The following is a 17082-nucleotide window of genomic DNA, read 5'->3' on the forward strand; positions in this document are numbered from 1 at the left end:
CGCGCGCACTTTTGCTTCCGCACCGGCGCAGCCGGAATCACGTGCGTACAGGGCGAGGGCATCACATACAACGGATGGTCCGTGGGATCGTCGTCGCCTTACTACACGATCCACCTATCCGCGAGCGGGCGAGGGGTCGCACCGACGACGCTGCAGCTCACGACGGACGCCCCTAAGACGCAGGACAATGCGTCTGCTCTGCAGCTTCTTCGGGCCTCTGGTGTTTTGCCCGGAGAGTCGAACCCCAAGGTTGATATTTCCGGGCGCGTTCTCTTTGTCCCCTCTGCAGAACACAGCAGTGCCAGCCGCAACACCAGCACTGGCCCTGAGCGCGACGACGATCCGGCAGAGTGGATGTTGCTCCCGGCGCCGCTTGTCAGCATCTCCGGCAATCAGTGCGACAAGGTCGGCATCTCACCAGACTATTTCTACTCACTCTCCAGCGCTACGCAGTGCAACGCGCAGAAGGGGACGTGCGTGCGACACCAGCTGGCCGACTACCGTGCGGCGGACCTGGAACAGATCGCGCAGGGCGTAGGCGGGCGCTATATCGCCACCTCTCTCGGCACCTTCACGCGGCAGAGGATGGGGGAACAGGAGTTCCTGCTCGATGCGGTGGAGCGCACGGGCGGGGCGATGCTGCGGTGGACGGTTAATGCGGACGGCCTCGCATTCCAGCCTCTCCCGGTGAACGGCGTACTGGATGCGATCAAGTTTGGCAGCAGCACAGGCATCCTCTATGTAACGGTTCGCAACAACAACACATATGGTGGCCTCTACTACGTTGCCGTTGGTCAGTGTCAGGGAGCACGCGCATCGCACTGTGATAGCGACGGGGTGACACACGAGTGTGTCCGCACGGCTTTTGTGGCCGGCGCTAACACCTCCTCACTGTTGCAGTTCAGCATGGTGAACGACCCGTCCGAGGAGGTGGGGAGCATCGCCTCATGCATCGTCGTCTTTCGCGACGCGGCCGCTGCGCTGCTGGCCTCCACAAACGTTTCCTGGACGGTCGAACACACGCCCACTACGCCAGCGCCGAATGCCCCCAAAGCGGAGCAGTGCCGACGCTGCGCCTTCAGCGACCTGCGGTGTCTCTTCAGCACCGTCTGCGAGTGGCAGATGCTCGTGTGGACAGCCGTGGCTGTGGCTGTGGCGTGGGCGCCGTATGCCATCTTGGCCTACTGGCGCATAGCATGGCACGTTGGCGCCAAGTTCTTGGCGTGTCTGAACTGACTTCCCGGTACGTCGCTTTCTCTCTACCCTCTGTTCTTCACCTTCACCGCCCAGAAGCAAGCGCAGCGAAGGCTGCACTCGCACACGCACGCCCCCTCCCCCCGCATACGACGAGCCGAAAAGGGTCGCTGCTGCAGCGCCGTTAACATTTTTTAATGTTTTTTTTTTCGTCATCTCTTTTTCTCTTCTGTTTTGTCTATTCGCTCGCTCCCGCAATAACGCGTTTCTCTTTTCGGAGACGCTTTCGTTTTCTCGCTTCTCGCTTTTTTTTCTTGTGGACGTTTGCGTGTTCGCAGTGAGGGGAGGGGTGAGGTGGGGTATATACAGACGCACACGTACGCATACATATATGTGGCTACGTATATATATATATATGTGTGTGTGTGTGCGCATATGTGGAGCGATGAAACGAATAAGACGAGGACGCAAAAAACTTCGGTCGTCTTTTTCTCTTACAGATCCCCCCCTCTCCCTCTCTCTCTGTGTGTCCTTCCCTTCCTCTTCTTTGAGCACACAAGGCAACGATCTGGCATGTCAAGCCTCCACGTATTCGTATCGACCTACGCATGCGTAGAGGAGCGAGGCTCACGTGCGACGTGTGTGGATGCTGTGAAGGATCACTGGCGTGGCCTTAATGAGGGCTCGTGTGCTCCCATGCTTATTCTCTCCTGCAACAATGCTGAAATGAAGGACCGACAGTTGTTGCGGTGCAGCCTGTGTTGTGTAGCCCTTCCCTCTTGGCATCATTAGCCGATGGCTTGATTCTCATCATCCCCCTGCATCTACTCTTTCTCTCTCTAATTGTTACCGCTCATGTGTACGGGTATGCGTGTGTGTGTGTGCTCACGCCCCATGCCACCCCCCTTCTCATTATTGGCCCTCACGCTTTTTGAAATTGTGCAGCCGGAGAAGCAGCAGCAGAACTCCCGGATCCACCCCTCTTTGTCCGAGTCCGCTGCTTATCATAGACTAATCATCCGTTCACTCGCGACCGCACGTCGTTCTCCTTTTTTTCTGCGAGTGTAGATACACGGGCAGTGATCGACTCTACACGGAAAACTTACATACGCCGCTCGCCCCCCGAAGACGCCTTCAGCAACGATAGATCAATAACTGGCACGTGTGCCCCTACTCATTCCCCATCTTTTTACGCTCTCCGCAGCCTCCTGTGCTGAGGTGCAGCACTCGTCCACTCTGCGTCGCTCCCGTCTGCGACGGCCGGCAGCGTCGATGGGGCGCCCTTCATTCATGGAGCGGTACTTTGCTCAGTGCCAGGCGCACCGCACTTCACCGCACCCGGCGTTTGTTGCTGGTCTCCGCGAGGGGGTGATGGACATAAACTTCGCGGAGATCCCGCTCGCCGACATCCGCCTCTTTGCGTACGCACTCCTGGACGTGTCCCCTGCAGCTCGCGGCGCGCGTTCGTCAGCAGTGCCCTCGCGGAATTCATCAGGACAGCTGAGTCGACGAGACGCTACCTCAAACACTAGCCCGTCCTCTCGACCGAGAACAGCAGGCGCCTCCTCGCGGACGCAGTTCACCAAGCTTCACTTTTCTTACAACGCTACCGTGCCAGCGGCACAGCTCCCGTGCGGCGCGGTCTCACCGCCTGCGTCAACGCCTTGGTTCACGCAGAACGAGTCGACGCTGCGGCGTCTGCCGGAGGCAGTGGCGCAGGCAGTGAAGGAAAACGTCACTACACTGAGCTCCTTCTCTTGGTGCGGCATGCTGGTCACTAGCATGGCGGTGCAGGGTCGTGCACCGCTGCAGCAGCAACGAGGCATCGGTCGAGTGCCGCCGTCGCTGACACGCGTTCTCCCACTGTGCCATCGTCTCACCTCCCTGCGCCTGGACGGCGTCCCACTCTCGCATGCGCAGTTCATGCAGCTGACTATGCCCTCCCCCGAGTCATCTGCTGCATCGGCGGATGGCGGCATGACGTGGCCGGCGCTGGAGGAGGCGAGCTTTGTGGGGTGCGGACTGACCGATGCGTGCAAAAACGGCCTCGTGCACCTCATACGTTCCACTATGCCGACTGCCTCGGGCTCCGCGTGGCAGCGCTCGCTGCGGGGCGGCCACGCGAGTCCAGACGATCGACTTTTGCCACGGCCAGCCGGCGACACCGTGTCTCTCCGTCACTCGGCGGCGCGGGGTCTGAAGGGGTTGGATGTGAGTCAAAACCCACTCGGCGACGGGACAGCGCGTGCAGTCGCTAACGCTGTACCCGGCTCCGCCCTACGCTATCTGAACGTGTCCAGCACCTCCATCACCTGGATGGGCGGCTCCTTGCTGGCTTCGCGTCCGGTGCTGGAGGACACTGCGATGGAGCTGCTGGACATGAGCAACACGGGCGTCAGCGAGGTGTTCGCCCACGGCGGGAGTGCGGCGGAAGCGAAGATCCTGACCGAGTCTAGCGCCGCCGCCGGCTTCCGGGTGCTGGCGCGTGGCATGGGGCAGTTGCTGATCCTGAGAGAGTCGGATCGCTCGCCGAAGCAGTCGTGGCTCATTCACACGACCACTGCTATCGCGCCACAGTCGTCGCCAGCGCCTGCGCCGGAGTCACCACACGTGGAATCCCTCACGAAACCCACGAACCCCTTGGCCTCCGTGATTGAGATGGAGGCAGAGAAGGTGGCGCCGCCAGCCACACCGACCACACCACTGCCATCCTCCAACACTGGCGATCAACACAGCGCTCGACAATCTGTCCATAACTCAGCTGCGGCTCCGGGGCCCGCTGTGAGCCCCTACGGACCCTGGTGGCCCATGTTCGCAAGTTGGTACGCTGCACGAGACATCCCCATCCCCACAAGCTCAGCCGATGCTGCGGCGCCAGTTAGCTCTGCCGCTGGTCTGGCCAAAGGGTATGTACCGGTGCCGGTTCCGTTTCCGATGCTGGCGCCCATACCGATTCCCTATACCGCTCCTCATGGAGCGGATCTCGCCTTCGCCGGAGCGACCGCCGCGGCTACCGCCGCCGCCGCCGCTTCTCCCCACGCGTCTGGTGCTATGGCTGAGAACAGCACGCCTTCGCCAGAGCAAAGAGTGTCCACCCCTCCCGCCGACGACCCCATCGACGCGGCTGCAGAGACATCGGAGCCGTTGCCTTCCCCTACCTCTCCAGGCGAGAAGCACGAGAAGGAGTGTGGCGAGAGTCTCACGGGTGGTCTTGCGCACTCACCTGACGCGGCGTCGACAGCGTCCCAAAGTGCGGCCGTCACCGCGAGCGCGTCTGGCGACCTCGTGCACCGGGCGAGTGAAGCCGCCGGGGACCGCAAGTTTCTCCTTGCACTCATCAGCCGCCTCGAGGCACATGAGAGCGACGTCACCGAGCGCCTTGAGGCACAGTACCAGCGAACGACAACGCAGCTGACGTCGTTGGAGAAGGACATGCGCTTTCGCCTTCAGCAGCTTGCCGACGCGGATCGCAAGGAGCGGACGGCAGCGGCGGACCGGCAAACGGCCTTGCTCGAGGCCTTGGCCGCCCTCCGCACCGAGCCGGCTTCCGTGTCTGCGGAGGGCATGACGGAGACGATGCTGCTACAGCTGATGCATCTCATAGAGGAGGGGATGGAGAAGGTGCAGGCGGCGTTCGGCGAAGAAGGCGCTGTGGGCATGAATAGCGTGAGGGCTGGAGGGCGCAAGGTATCACCGCTGCTGCGCTCCAGCGAGGCCGCCACCCCTGTCGGTGCAACGACGATCACGGACCGTGATCTGGTGAAGACGGCGAACCAGCGTCTCAAGGAGCTTGGCTGGTGAGCACTCCGCACAACGCTTTCTTTTGTGTGTGCCTTTTGTTTTCTATGTCACTGTGATGGGCCGCCGCTTCGTCGATTGGCGCCGTCGTGAGACTGCCGTTCCTCTTTCGACGCCAGCGGCGTATGCACATGTGCGCCAGACCACGCCAACGCACTGGCGCATATGCGACACGTGCACACAAGTACATACATATGCGCACACGAACGCATCCACAATCGCATCGCAGGAGACGAAATGCCACACTTTTCGGTGTTTTCGGGCGACTTCTCCCGGCTCTTTTACTCGTGTTTGTCTGCCGTGCTGAGTGAATGTGGGCACACACCGTCTCTGACCTCTCTCTCTCGCACTGTGCATTGGTCCCGCCCTGGCCTTTTTATCTGTCGCTCGTTCCCCTCTCCCCCTCTCTCTCACACAAACACGGACACCGTGGGGCCACTCTCCCGACTCCAACCCGACCCATCCGCAGCAGTGTCACTTCTACTCCACACATACCTTCTCCGTTTTTGGTGTCTAATTCTCTCGCCCCTCGCCTGTTTGCTTGTAGCCTTCCTTACAGAAACCAAGAAAACGGAAAAAGAAAACAGCTCATCTTCGTCTCTTCTGCCCCAGCGACAATGACGGCCGCCGTGGATCTCGAAGGCGTGGCCCTTCACGGCCATATGAAGGGTGTGACGATGCTAAAGTTCAACCGCGACGGCGACCTTCTCTTTTCATCTGCCAAGGACACGAACTGCAGCGCGTGCTGCTGGCAGGTAAAGACAGGCAAGCTGCTCGGCTCCTACACAACGGTGGGCCAGGTGGAAGGTCGCACGTACGACGCGGCCATGGTGGCGCTAGATGTGAACCGTGAGTCCACGCTCTTGGCGACCGCCAGCGCGGGCGAGGAGGTGCTTCTGTGGAGCGTAGAGTCTGGTGCCCTGCTTGGCTCCGTGAGCCGCAGCCTATCGTCTGGCGCCAGTGTCGGCTTCTCGCACGATGACATGATGATGATGGTGGCCACAAAGGGCCGCTCCAGCACAAACTCGGCGATTCAGGTCTACAACGTTCCCTTCACGGTGCCCAAGGCTGGTGAGGACATCGCCCCTGTCAAGACGCCCTTCACCACTTTCTCCACCTACGAGACCCCGGACACCATCACGTGGGCCGCCTGGGGACCGACGAACGAGACGATCTACTACTCCGAGGGCGGCTACATGAACATCCTCGACGTGGAAGCGAACAAGGTGATCCGCAGTCGCCAGATTCACGAGGACGAGAACGAGGTGATTAACCGCTTCAGCTGGGACCCCAACTATCTCACTTTAGCGACCGCCTCGACCGACAAGACGTCTCACCTCATAGACTTCCGCGACTTGGCCACCATTCAGGTGTACCGGAGTGACGTCCCGGTGAACGACGTGTCGATCAGCCCAAGCGCCGACCACGTAATCCTCGGCGGTGGCATGGATGCCGCTTCTGTGACGACGCAAGGCGGGCAGTCCATCTTCGAGGTTAAGTTTTTTCACAAGGTTCACGGTCACCAGCTCGGCCAGCTGCGCTGCCACTTTGGTACGATCAATGCCATGTCCTTCCACCCCGACGGTCACGGCTTCGCCAGCGCCAGCTACGACGGTCTCATCAAGATGTACCGTTTCGGCGACTCGTACGACTCCACGCCTGGCGCGCAGCCCCTGTGGACGTTGTAAAGTGGTGAATACGGCGCGAAGAAGGTTCTCTCTCTCCGTGTATGTTTGTGTGCGTGTGCTTGTTTGGCAACGTGCGCACACATCACGTGTGTGTGTATTTGTGCTGCTCGTCCTTCGATTGGTGTACGTGCGCCTGCCTGCCTGTCTGTCTGTGTCTGAGTGTTTTGTGTGTATGTGCGTGTGTCTGTGTGTCCGCGTGGGTCTTCTTGTTTTATCTGGTAGAGCGCTTTACCTTTCTTGTGTGTGTGTGATGTGTGGTGTGGAGTGGTGTGGAGGTATCTCTTGAGCCGGTGGTTGTCTTGTTCGCATTTTTAAAAGGGGTAAACGCCCGCTGTTGTGCAGCCGGGTGTATATGGGTAATCATAACGTACTCTCCCTCTCTCCTTGTGGAGAGACCGATCAGGGGGCACCTACTAACGCAAAAAAAAAGGAATGCAAGTCGACTAAGAATGAGGGAGGCTTTCCGGCACAGAGGTGTTAGCATACGGGGAGGAGGAGGGGGAGGAGGAGGAGAGGTCCTCGGTGAGAAGAATGGCGGCGGGACAAGCGGGGCTGTGCTTTCCCCAACTTCTCGCTCCGGTCGCTTGGCGATAACGGTCCTTGTCCACGGATGCATGACTGTGTTCGTGAGCGGCTGCGCAGCGCGGCGAGGGTCCGGCAAGAGTGTGTGTAGGATAGAGGGGGTGGGGAGAGGTGATGATCTTGCCGCGGCTCGTGCGTCCGTGAGCATCACTCTTTTTTTTGCTGTTGTTTTCCTCCCCCTCTCCTGTACTTCGCGCCCTTTTTTGTTTTCACGGCAACTGCAGCTAGAGTATGCACCGGCCTTGTCCACCTCGCATGCTTTAAATCTTTCTACGCCGCTTACCAATGCGCCTTCACCTACGCTTTCTCTCTCTCCCCCTCTTTTGCCTACTTTGTGAGTAATACTACGGATTTTCATGTCGCCTGTCGACGTGTGTGTGTGTGGCTTATGTAGTGGCTGTCAAACTTTATACGCCACCCAGTGCGTGAGGCTCCCGTCACTTTCGCGCTCACACCCACAAACAACGGAGCCGCAACAACCACAGTGACGTTTTTTTTCTGTCGCACGTCTTACATTTCAATCTCGCACAGCGTGTCACGAAGACGGGTTCGTTGCCGCAACGAAGTGCTGCTCATATCGACTATTCCTGCGCTTTTTGGCAGGAGGGGTGGAGAAGCGGAGGTGAGAAGCTTACTCGAGTTGGCTCGTCTCGCTATCATATTAGCGCTTATCGAAAACAGGTGAACGGAATCGGTCACTGCACGCTCCGTGACCGGATGTGGAGCGCTTTGAGGCTCATTGTGCTTCATCACCTCCCTCCATCATCCGTTTCCTTTTCTCACAGATCTATCCAACACCTTAAAAACTTGACGTGGACGCATATACCCCGATATCTTCGACGTGCTCCTTCACGGTTCGCGTCAACACTTTTTTTTCCGCTCAGACCACCTCTCTTCTTTGGCATTTGTGGCGGATGTGGTGCCTCCAGAAGGTGCCACGCGGCTCCTCTCTCGTGCGGAGCTCGCCTGCACGCGTCGGGATGCTTCGTCGCTTTCGAGCACTGCAGGAAGCATCTGCACAGTGCTCGCTGACTGTCGTTGCACATGGCCGTCGCTCCCTCTCCACCGAGGAGCTGGTGGATGAGGAAACACAATGGACGCGTGAGATGAGCAGCAAGTACGGCTCTGGCAACTACCAGCTCTTCAGGGCGCTCTACAAGGACCTGTGTGACGAGGTCCGGCGCGAGTACTACACAAAACCCCCGCCCCCACCACCCGCAACAAGGACCACGGGTGCCTCGCCTTCGCTAGTTGCGGCAGAGGTGGCACCCGAGGTGTGCCGAGGCGCAGATTCAGGTGCCAATGACATTTCCTCCGGTGCCACAAAGCAGAGTAGTGTGGCAGACGGCGCTGGTGCAACATCATCGTCAACGCAAGGAGGGGGGATGCCAGCCGCGTCTGAGCATGAAGACAGCACTGGCGAAGCGGCGCACGCAGCCCGGGAAACTGCGGCGACTCCTCCTCCTTCGCAGCCGGAAGAGACATACGGGGACGGCTCCTGGTCTGTGCAGCACCGCCCTGAAGATAACGTTATTGTGTTTCATCGGGGTGCCGTGAAGGAGGGCCGTCTTGCCACCGTGCATGCGTGGGCGCACATCGAGCTGAAGGACCCGCCGCGGCTGAACGCCGTGCTCACCTTTGCCGACTGGATTCCGATCGAGGTGTGCGTGGAGCGAAACGGTATCGTTATCCACTTCTCCATGGCTTCGAACGAGGGCGGTATGCACATGCGCAACGTGCGGGTGTACGCGCCAAAGTCGGCGGAGGAGCGCGCGGCGCTCCTGGACCCGTCTGACGACGGCGAGTACGCGCGGAAGAACTTCTACTATGACGGGCCGTGTCTGTGGCACCTAGAGCTGGATATGCTGAACGAGCTCTACGATGTCATGCAAGATCATGGCGTCACCCTTGACTGGATTCGATGGGCCGCTTCTTGGGTGTTCTACCTGGAGTACGTCAACTACGTGCGGTGGAACTTGGGAATGCTCGAGGAGCTCATCCCCTCTTCCCTGCGCGGCCCTGAGGAGGACTTTTTGTTGCCCGCGGAGAAGGCCCTGCTGGCGGAGCCCGTCGAAGACTGGCTCAGAGCCCACAGCATCTAGCGGTGAGAAGACGAAAACAAAACCCACCTCCAAGCATGTGTGCATGCGCGGGTGTGTGAGGCAGCGGTGTTTTGGAGGACGAGGAGTCAGTCTACTGAGTGGTAGGAGTGTGGGTGTCCGTCGGACAAAACAGCCGCGTCGACGAGGCAAGAAGGGGGAGGGGAAGGGCAAGACTGCCGGTATCGTCGGTAGCTGCAGAGGCCACACAAAGGCGACTCTTCACGCGAAAGCAAGTGGAAACCCACAAGGAGGAAGAAGCTGCAAGCGCACCCAGCGGAAGGCGGCGCGAGGCGCAGGCTTAGAAGGGAGACGAAGGAAGGACACGGATGGGAGAGGCGGCGCTTTTTTTTGCTTGTATTAGTGAGGCGGAGGGCTTACACGGGTGCAGAGGCGACACGAGGTTGTGTGAATTTGTGCGCATGTGAGGGCTGTGCTGCTCCCTTTTTCTGCAGCTCGTGGTAGAGGCACGGATCCGCTGCAGTCGAACTCGTTCGTATGCACATAGGGATACGCAGATACTCGCCTTCTTGTTCCGTCCGCGCCACCTCTCTCATCTCGTGTGTGTGTGGGGGGTAGGGGGAAGGGGCAGTGCACACGTTTTTGCTGAGCGTAACCTGTGTTCCTACGGGTGGTTTTGGCCCGTCGACTTTTACAACTACCCCCTCTTATCCCGCGTGTACATTCCCCGTGGTCCACAAGGCAGCGCTGTGCTCACTGCACCGTAGATCTTCACCATCATGGACGCGTACGTGTGTGTCATGATGCACTCGATGCCTCTGAGTTGTGCCCGCTTGTTTTTTCGTCTCCGTCTCTCACATTCGCCAATCTCTGCATGCGCTTCTCCTTCTTTTGGTCTCGCCCTCGAACAGGGCCCACGACGGTGTGCTGGTAGCATCAGATGCTAGGGGAGGATCTAGACATTGGCTTCTACGCAGAGGACGCGTACGCGGCGTACGTGACGGACCTTGCGACATCTTTGCACCTCGTTCCGCGCTGTCGCAATGCCCGCGGTGCAACACTGGATGTGGTCTTTACCGGTCCCTTCCTGGACGTGTCTGCGTATGAGGAGGCAGTCAGGCAGGGGAAGCTCCTCCCTTACGCCGCGTTGCCATGGTCCGTCGCCGAGGAACGGGGTGTGCAAGGGGTTTCTGGAGCGACTCTTAGCGTCACCCTGCATGGCTGGATCGAGAAGCTGAATGCCGCACGCAAAGTGCAACTGATGGAGCCCCTCTTTCCGGCTGCCGACCTCTGCGCGACAGTCGCAGAGACATGTGTAATGAGCGATGGTGGCAACTCAGCGCCGTGCGCGTTGGCTTCGGCTTCGCCGCCACACAGGGCGGCGTCCGCAGGCACCGCAAACGAGAACGGCACTCATCCCCCGCTCAAGCCGTCGCGCTTTCGCATTCTCGGCAACCTGGATTTCTTCCTGCACCTCTCCAGTCGCGACTTGTCCACAGCCGAGAGCAGCGTCCCAGTCGACTCTCCAAGCGCGTATGAACGTGATCAAGAAAACTCCAATTTCGCAGGCGACCCGGAAGACGCAACGCGCGCGGCTCACGCGTGTCGTGATGCACTCGAGCAGCGCGATGACATTACCCTAGCCCGTAACGCGGTGAACACGGTCATAAAATTTGCGCAGATGGCGGAGGAGCACCCTGGTGAGGTGGGCAGCGTCTTCGTCGATGCGAAGGAGCGTGTCGAGTACATCCAGTTTAGCGCACACTAGCCCCCACTTCTTTGTGCTTCTCTTTGTGTTCTTCCCCCACAAGTGAGGTCGATGCGTTGCGTCTTCTTCCAGCTACGGTAGTGGTGGTTTCGATTGCCTGTATCGGGCGCGAGCAAGCGAGTTACGACGCGTGCCGCACATCACCACCGTCACACCTCGAGTACGCAAGACAGTAAGCGAAGGGGGGAAAAAGGCAGACCTAAATCATCGCCAGCGGAGAAGCCGAGCGCCTCTTGTCGGACGCCTTTGCTTATTATTGTTGTCCTTGGCTCATCTGTATCTGACCACAAGGTTCCCTGACGCTTCCTAAGGCGGCACCACTACGGAGCTGTTTCTAGGTGATGCCTGTCAGGTGGCCTAAAATCCGTCAGCGAGTCCGGTGGACCTTCATGTGCATGTGGAGGCCTACAAAGGCAGCGAAGGGGGTGGAGGGCAGAGCGACACCAAACGCGCCATGACGAGATGTAGGACCTTGCCAGTCACGCATCGCCTTTGCAATGATAGGCATATAGGTGTCATCCTTGACACACTCTTCGTCCACCGTCCAACCTCTCCTCCGATCTCTTCCCCTCCCCCTCCTCATCTTCTTTTTGTGTGTCTGCGGCGCCCTCTCATTGACCCGTCTGTCTCTTGTTGTGTGTGCACATGCCCCTTTTCGATCTACTCATCGACTCGCCTGGCAGTGCCACAACACCCTACCTCCCTTTATCCCACTCACACATCTTTTTTCATTTGTGGTTCGTTGCTCCTTGCCCTCCACACCCCCTCGCGTTGCGCGTCGACTAGAAAAAGTGAAAGTCTCTCTTCATATCCCCCTCTCCTACTCCCCCTTCCCTCATCCCATTATCCACGCCGGCCACCGGACGCACTGGAAGCGCTGCCGTGCTTTCTACTTCTTTCCCATTTCAGTCGCACTGCAATCATGGCGGACTACAAGGTAAAGGACATCAGCCTCGCGGAGTGGGGCCGCAAGGCGATCGAGCTGGCCGAAAACGAGATGCCCGGTCTGATGGAGCTGCGCCGCGAGTACGGCCCCTCCCAGCCGCTGAAGGGAGCCAAGATCGCCGGCTGTCTGCACATGACCGTGCAGACTGCCGTGCTGATCGAGACCCTCAAGGCACTCGGTGCGGAGCTGCGCTGGTCGTCGTGCAACATCTTTTCCACTCAGGATAACGCCGCCGCGGCCATTGCCAAGGCTGGCGTACCGGTGTTCGCGTGGAAGGGTGAGACAGACGAGGAGTACGAGTGGTGCATCACCCAGACAGTGAAGGGCTTCAGCGGTGACGGTCTGCCAAACATGATCCTCGACGACGGCGGCGACCTCACGAATCTGGTGATCGACCACCACCCCGAGCTCGTGCCCAAGATCTTCGGCATCTCCGAGGAGACCACGACGGGTGTGAAGAACCTGTACAAGCGCCTGAGCAAGGGCAACCTCCCCATCTCCGCCATCAACGTTAACGACAGCGTGACGAAGAGCAAGTTCGACAACCTTTACGGCTGCCGAGAGTCCTTGGTCGACGGCATCAAGCGCGCCACGGATGTAATGATTGCCGGCAAGACGTGCTGCGTGTGCGGATACGGTGATGTTGGTAAGGGCTGCGCCGCAGCCCTGCGCGCCTTCGGCGCTCGCGTCGTGGTAACGGAGGTGGACCCGATCAACGCCCTGCAGGCCTGCATGGAAGGCTACCAGGTTGCTCTGGTCGACGACGTCATGGCCGATGCGCACATCTTCGTGACGACCACCGGCAACGATGACATCATCACCTCTGACCACTTCCCACACATGCGCGACGACGCCATTGTGTGCAACATCGGCCACTTCGACACGGAGATCCAGGTGGGATGGCTGGAGGCAAACGCCAAGGAGCACGTGGAAATCAAGCCTCAGGTGGACCGCTATACCATGGAGAACGGCCGCCACATCATCCTGCTGGCCAAGGGTCGCCTGGTCAACCTCGGCTGCGCCAACGGTCACCCGTCCTTCGTGATGTCCAACTCCTTCACGAACCAGGTGCTGGCGCAGATTGAGCTCTGGAGCAACCGCGACAACAACAAGTACCCGCGCGGTGACAACGCCGGCGTGTTCTTCCTGCCCAAGTCGCTCGATGAGAAGGTCGCTGCCCTCCACCTCGCCCACGTCGGCGCCAAGCTGACGAAGCTAACCCCGAAGCAGGCCGAGTACATCAACTGCCCGGTCAATGGCCCGTTCAAACCGGACCACTACCGCTACTAAGCACGTGCGCTGGTCCACGGGAAAGCCTGGAAAGTGCGAGAGGAGAGTGGGGCTGCTTGACAGGAAAGCGTGAGGAGACGCGGCTGTGGGGGGCTTCGAGGAAGGCGCTGAGGGGTGTCGCATACCCGACACGCGCGCACACGCCGACGCTGCCATCCTGAAACGACAGCGCGGTCGACTTCCGCTGCTGATTCTCCTTTGATCGTCCGCCTCTTGCCTTGTTTTTTCTTCTTCGACTGATCGCCCCTCTTCCTCCACTTTTTTCGCCCTCTCACCATTCAAGGTCATCATCTACACCCCATGCTGTCGCTGGCGCCTGTCCTATCGATGGGAGTAGCCCCCCCCCCCCCACCCCCCTTCACCCCCTGCAGATGCCCAACGGCGCGACGCAAGAAAAGACGAAAAGCGTCACAGAGGAGAGGGATCTGACGGCCCAGTTGTGAAGTAAGCTTCGAGAGGTGAACAGAGGGTGGTGAGGAGCAGTGGCCCGGAGAGGTAACTAACTGGCTTCCGTCACCTCGCCTCCCGCCATCGCCGCAACGTCTCTTTTCTCCTTTTTTTGCTCTGTGCTGACGCGTTTGTACGGCGGACTCGTCTTTCTCTCCGGTGTGTGTCTCTTCAAGGAGGAGGAGGAGGAGGGGAGGAGAGAGCGCGAGGGCCGCACTCTGCATCAAGGGGCGCGTCTGTCCGTGTGTGTGTGTAGCATGGCTAGGCGCCCATACGTTCACGTGTGTCCGTGTGTCTGCAGTTGCGTGTACTTGTCGATCCTCTCCCTTCATCGGTGATCGATCCAGCTTCCCGTGTGGCTCGTTGTTTGCACAGCGATGCACGTCGCCGCATATCTGCAGCGAACACACGAATACCTCCACACCTCTCTGCAAGGGTGGTCTTCGCTATTTTCAACCCCCCTTTTCCCTTTCCTGATCTTTGCTCTGTTGAACCCCTTTTTCGATGCGCTTCTCCGCTGTTCACCGCCAGCTGCGGGAGAGGCCGCGGGATGCAGGAGTTTGTGGCGCTGCGATGAAGGATGAGGCAGTGTATGCGTGCGTATGTGTGTTGCTGTGCACGTATCGAGATGTTGAGCTTCTGTGGCGGATGCCAGGAGGAGGTTCACGCGCAGTGTGTGCTGCGACTTTGTCTCTCTCTACAAGGGAGTGGAGTGCTACACGCGGTGGTATATCTGCCGGCACAAAGGCGCATAAAGCAGCACCCCCCCACAAAGTTTCTACTCTCGCCGGTCTCATGCCCGAATTGTCCGCCCATCCTCCCTTTAACGACGCACACTAATACACACACACGCACACACAGACCGACCCTCAACCCCCCACCCCTCCCCGTCTGCACCGCTTTCCTCCTCCACTTTCTCCTATCGACTTCGCCGGGCGCTCTTGACCGTTGACACGTGTGACACACCCACTGGATGCTGCGCATGACATGCATTTTCTTTGTCTTTTGTTTCCAGGTTTGCTCCGTTACACATGACGTGTCGGCTGTCCTCATCTTTGGTGTCCCCTCGTGACACGGCACTCACTTCGGTGAGGTGGACTCTTTTTTCTTCCTTTTTCGTTGTTTTGGTACGAGACATAAGCCCATAACATTGCATCAAGCAACGAAGGCGAGAGTGGTGGTGGTGGCGGTGCGGGAAGGGGGACTGAAGGGCAAACTGAGGCAAACTCAGACATCACCACTGTGCACCCTCTTTCCTTGACATAAAGTGGGGCAGGGTATAACGAAGCAGAGAAGCAATGAAACTTTACTTCCTTCGCCAGGCGAAAGCAGTTGGCAAAGTGAGCATGTGCCGTAGTGGAGGAAAAAAGAAAACGGCTCACGGGCACGACGGAGCCAACGGTTAGCAAATAGGGAGTTATCTGTCCATCTGTCTATATATATATATATATACAAATCAGTAAGAGATATTTGCGGCCTTTCATTGCTGTTGAGGGGTGGAGGGCTGCACCGGGCGCACCAAAAAAAAGAGAGTTAAGGTGTGCGGACAGTCAATACGGTGGATCCACCCGCTTGCTCTCTCTGTGATCGCCTTTATGGATCCTTGCTTCGTGGAAGTTGCCGGGAACGGCTCGATCGCCGTTGTGAAGCTCTCCAACCACTTTCTCTGCGCATCCCGTGAAGCGTGTTTCTCCATCTCTTTGCTGCGTATCACTCCTCCCCCTTCCTCCACCATCCACCATCTGGCTCGCTCTCCCTTGCGGTCTACACACAAAACGACCTGCGCTTCTTCTTTTTTTTTTGTGCCCTCTTCCACTAACTCGAATGGCGCGAATGCGCACACTCGCACCCGCCACAAATACCTCTTTATTTTGCCTCAGATAGCTGCGTAGTACTCAGCGACCGGAGACTCGACGCAGACCCTTCGCCTACCCCCTAGTTGCGGGCACTCACTTTTGCTCACTACGGTGTACCTCCCCCTCGTTTCCGCGTTGAGGGTATCGTCACTCCAACAGTGGTGGCGCTCTCTTTCCTTTTTTTCCATATCTTTCTCTGCAGGGAGCGCTAGCGGAGAGGAAACGACGAGGTCCACAGGCCTTCTTATCGGAGGAAGGGGGGTTCACGGGAGCACGTTCGCACTCCCTTCCTTGCAGGAGGGAGGCAGCAACGCACTGAAGGCCGAGCGCTCACGCACCGAGTCGCACGCGCGTGCATGAGCACTCTTGATCTCCCCATCCGCTAAAGAGGCTGTGTCTGGCGTCCTTTTTTGGCCGCCGTTGCTCGGCTTTGCCCTGGCTCTTTTTCAACTTCATCCGCCTGCGTCGGGATGGTGTTTGTCATCGCGGCTGCGGCCGCCATCTTCGTGCTCGCCGCCGGCGCAGTGCTCTTGTACGGCGCAGCGAGCATCCTTGCGGGCGGCTTCTTCCGCTTGGCGCTTGGCGCGTTGCTGGTGGGCATGTCGCTTTCCATCGTTTTCTCCACCACAGCCAATCTGCTGCTGGTCACTTTTTCGCGCTACGATCTGGAGCCTAGGCCGCCGATAGTTTTTCTGCGCAGCTTCCTAGCAGCCATGGGGCAGCCCACCCTGACAGGAGTTATTGGCTTGTCGCTGGTGACGCTGGTTTCGCTGGCGGCCTCGAAGGTGCGAGTGATGGTGGAAGAGATGGACATTCTGATCCGTTCCCACGCCGCGTACGCAGCGCGTAGCGATCGTACGGCTGCACCGTGAATGGTAGTGGGAGTGGCAAAATAGCGAGTGATGCGGTGGCCTCCCTGTCGGAGGGGTCAGCGTGTTAAGGAGCACCATGTGAGGTGTTCGCGGAGGAAGCACCAGCATAGGAGCATGTGCTCGTGTACGGTTCCGCGGTGGCATGAAAGAAGAGGAGATGCTTTCTATGGATGATGACGGAACGGTTGCGCACTCCGTTGTATGTCGGGGTGCGCTGATCATCTTGTGCGGTGCCGCTCTGACCCCGGCCATTTCGGCAGCTCCGCAAAACTGCTGAGGGCGATGCCACCGTAGGGAAAGACTGGCGGGGGATACAAGGCGCATACACAAGCAAAAAAAACAGATCTCCTACCCCTCCCTTCTTCACGCGCACACATGGGACTGATTGCGGCTGGTGCTGGAGCCCACTGGCGGAGCATCGGCGCCGCACTACCGGAGAGAGGAGAGCTGTACTCGTAGCTGCTTCTACCTCGTCGGTTCTTGACGCTTGTACTCTTGCAAGATATCATTTGCTCCCTTTTCGTTTCTCCTCTCCCGTTCGTAGAGGCGCGGGTGCCGCTCATCTGCCACCCTTTCGCCCA

General features: G+C 58.9%; 7 protein-coding genes across 7 annotated transcripts; all 7 read left to right on the forward strand.

Annotated features, from left to right (window-relative positions):
• Positions 1-354: 354 nt before the first annotated feature.
• On the forward strand, positions 355-1236 carry LMXM_36_3860 (similar to leishmania major. l411.4-like protein; the record flags this gene model as incomplete). The annotated part of the gene is made up of 1 exon (XM_003874693.1): positions 355-1236. One exon carries the CDS (start codon positions 355-357, stop codon positions 1234-1236), a length of 882 nt encoding a protein of 293 aa, XP_003874742.1.
• A 1230-nt stretch (positions 1237-2466) lies between these two features.
• LMXM_36_3870 (conserved hypothetical protein) lies at positions 2467-4995 on the forward strand (the record flags this gene model as incomplete). The annotated part of the gene is made up of 1 exon (XM_003874694.1): positions 2467-4995. One exon carries the CDS (start codon positions 2467-2469, stop codon positions 4993-4995), a length of 2529 nt encoding a protein of 842 aa, XP_003874743.1.
• Positions 4996-5609: 614 nt separating this feature from the next.
• Positions 5610-6680, forward strand: LMXM_36_3880 (putative eukaryotic translation initiation factor 3 subunit; the record flags this gene model as incomplete). Its single annotated transcript, XM_003874695.1, has 1 exon — positions 5610-6680. The coding sequence occupies one exon, from the start codon at positions 5610-5612 to the stop codon at positions 6678-6680; it is 1071 nt and encodes a 356-aa protein (XP_003874744.1).
• Positions 6681-8176: 1496 nt separating this feature from the next.
• LMXM_36_3890 (conserved hypothetical protein) lies at positions 8177-9364 on the forward strand (the record flags this gene model as incomplete). Its single annotated transcript, XM_003874696.1, has 1 exon — positions 8177-9364. The coding sequence occupies one exon, from the start codon at positions 8177-8179 to the stop codon at positions 9362-9364; it is 1188 nt and encodes a 395-aa protein (XP_003874745.1).
• An 898-nt stretch (positions 9365-10262) lies between these two features.
• Positions 10263-11090, forward strand: LMXM_36_3900 (conserved hypothetical protein; the record flags this gene model as incomplete). The annotated part of the gene is made up of 1 exon (XM_003874697.1): positions 10263-11090. The coding sequence occupies one exon, from the start codon at positions 10263-10265 to the stop codon at positions 11088-11090; it is 828 nt and encodes a 275-aa protein (XP_003874746.1).
• A 922-nt stretch (positions 11091-12012) lies between these two features.
• On the forward strand, positions 12013-13326 carry LMXM_36_3910 (S-adenosylhomocysteine hydrolase; the record flags this gene model as incomplete). The annotated part of the gene is made up of 1 exon (XM_003874698.1): positions 12013-13326. One exon carries the CDS (start codon positions 12013-12015, stop codon positions 13324-13326), a length of 1314 nt encoding a protein of 437 aa, XP_003874747.1.
• Positions 13327-16099: 2773 nt separating this feature from the next.
• LMXM_36_3920 (conserved hypothetical protein) lies at positions 16100-16501 on the forward strand (the record flags this gene model as incomplete). Its single annotated transcript, XM_003874699.1, has 1 exon — positions 16100-16501. The coding sequence occupies one exon, from the start codon at positions 16100-16102 to the stop codon at positions 16499-16501; it is 402 nt and encodes a 133-aa protein (XP_003874748.1).
• Between the last annotated feature and the right edge of the window lie 581 nt (positions 16502-17082).

The sequence above is a fragment of the Leishmania mexicana genome, chromosome 20 (genome assembly GCF_000234665.1).
Source record: "Leishmania mexicana MHOM/GT/2001/U1103 complete genome, chromosome 20".
NCBI lineage: Eukaryota > Euglenozoa > Kinetoplastea > Trypanosomatida > Trypanosomatidae > Leishmania > Leishmania mexicana.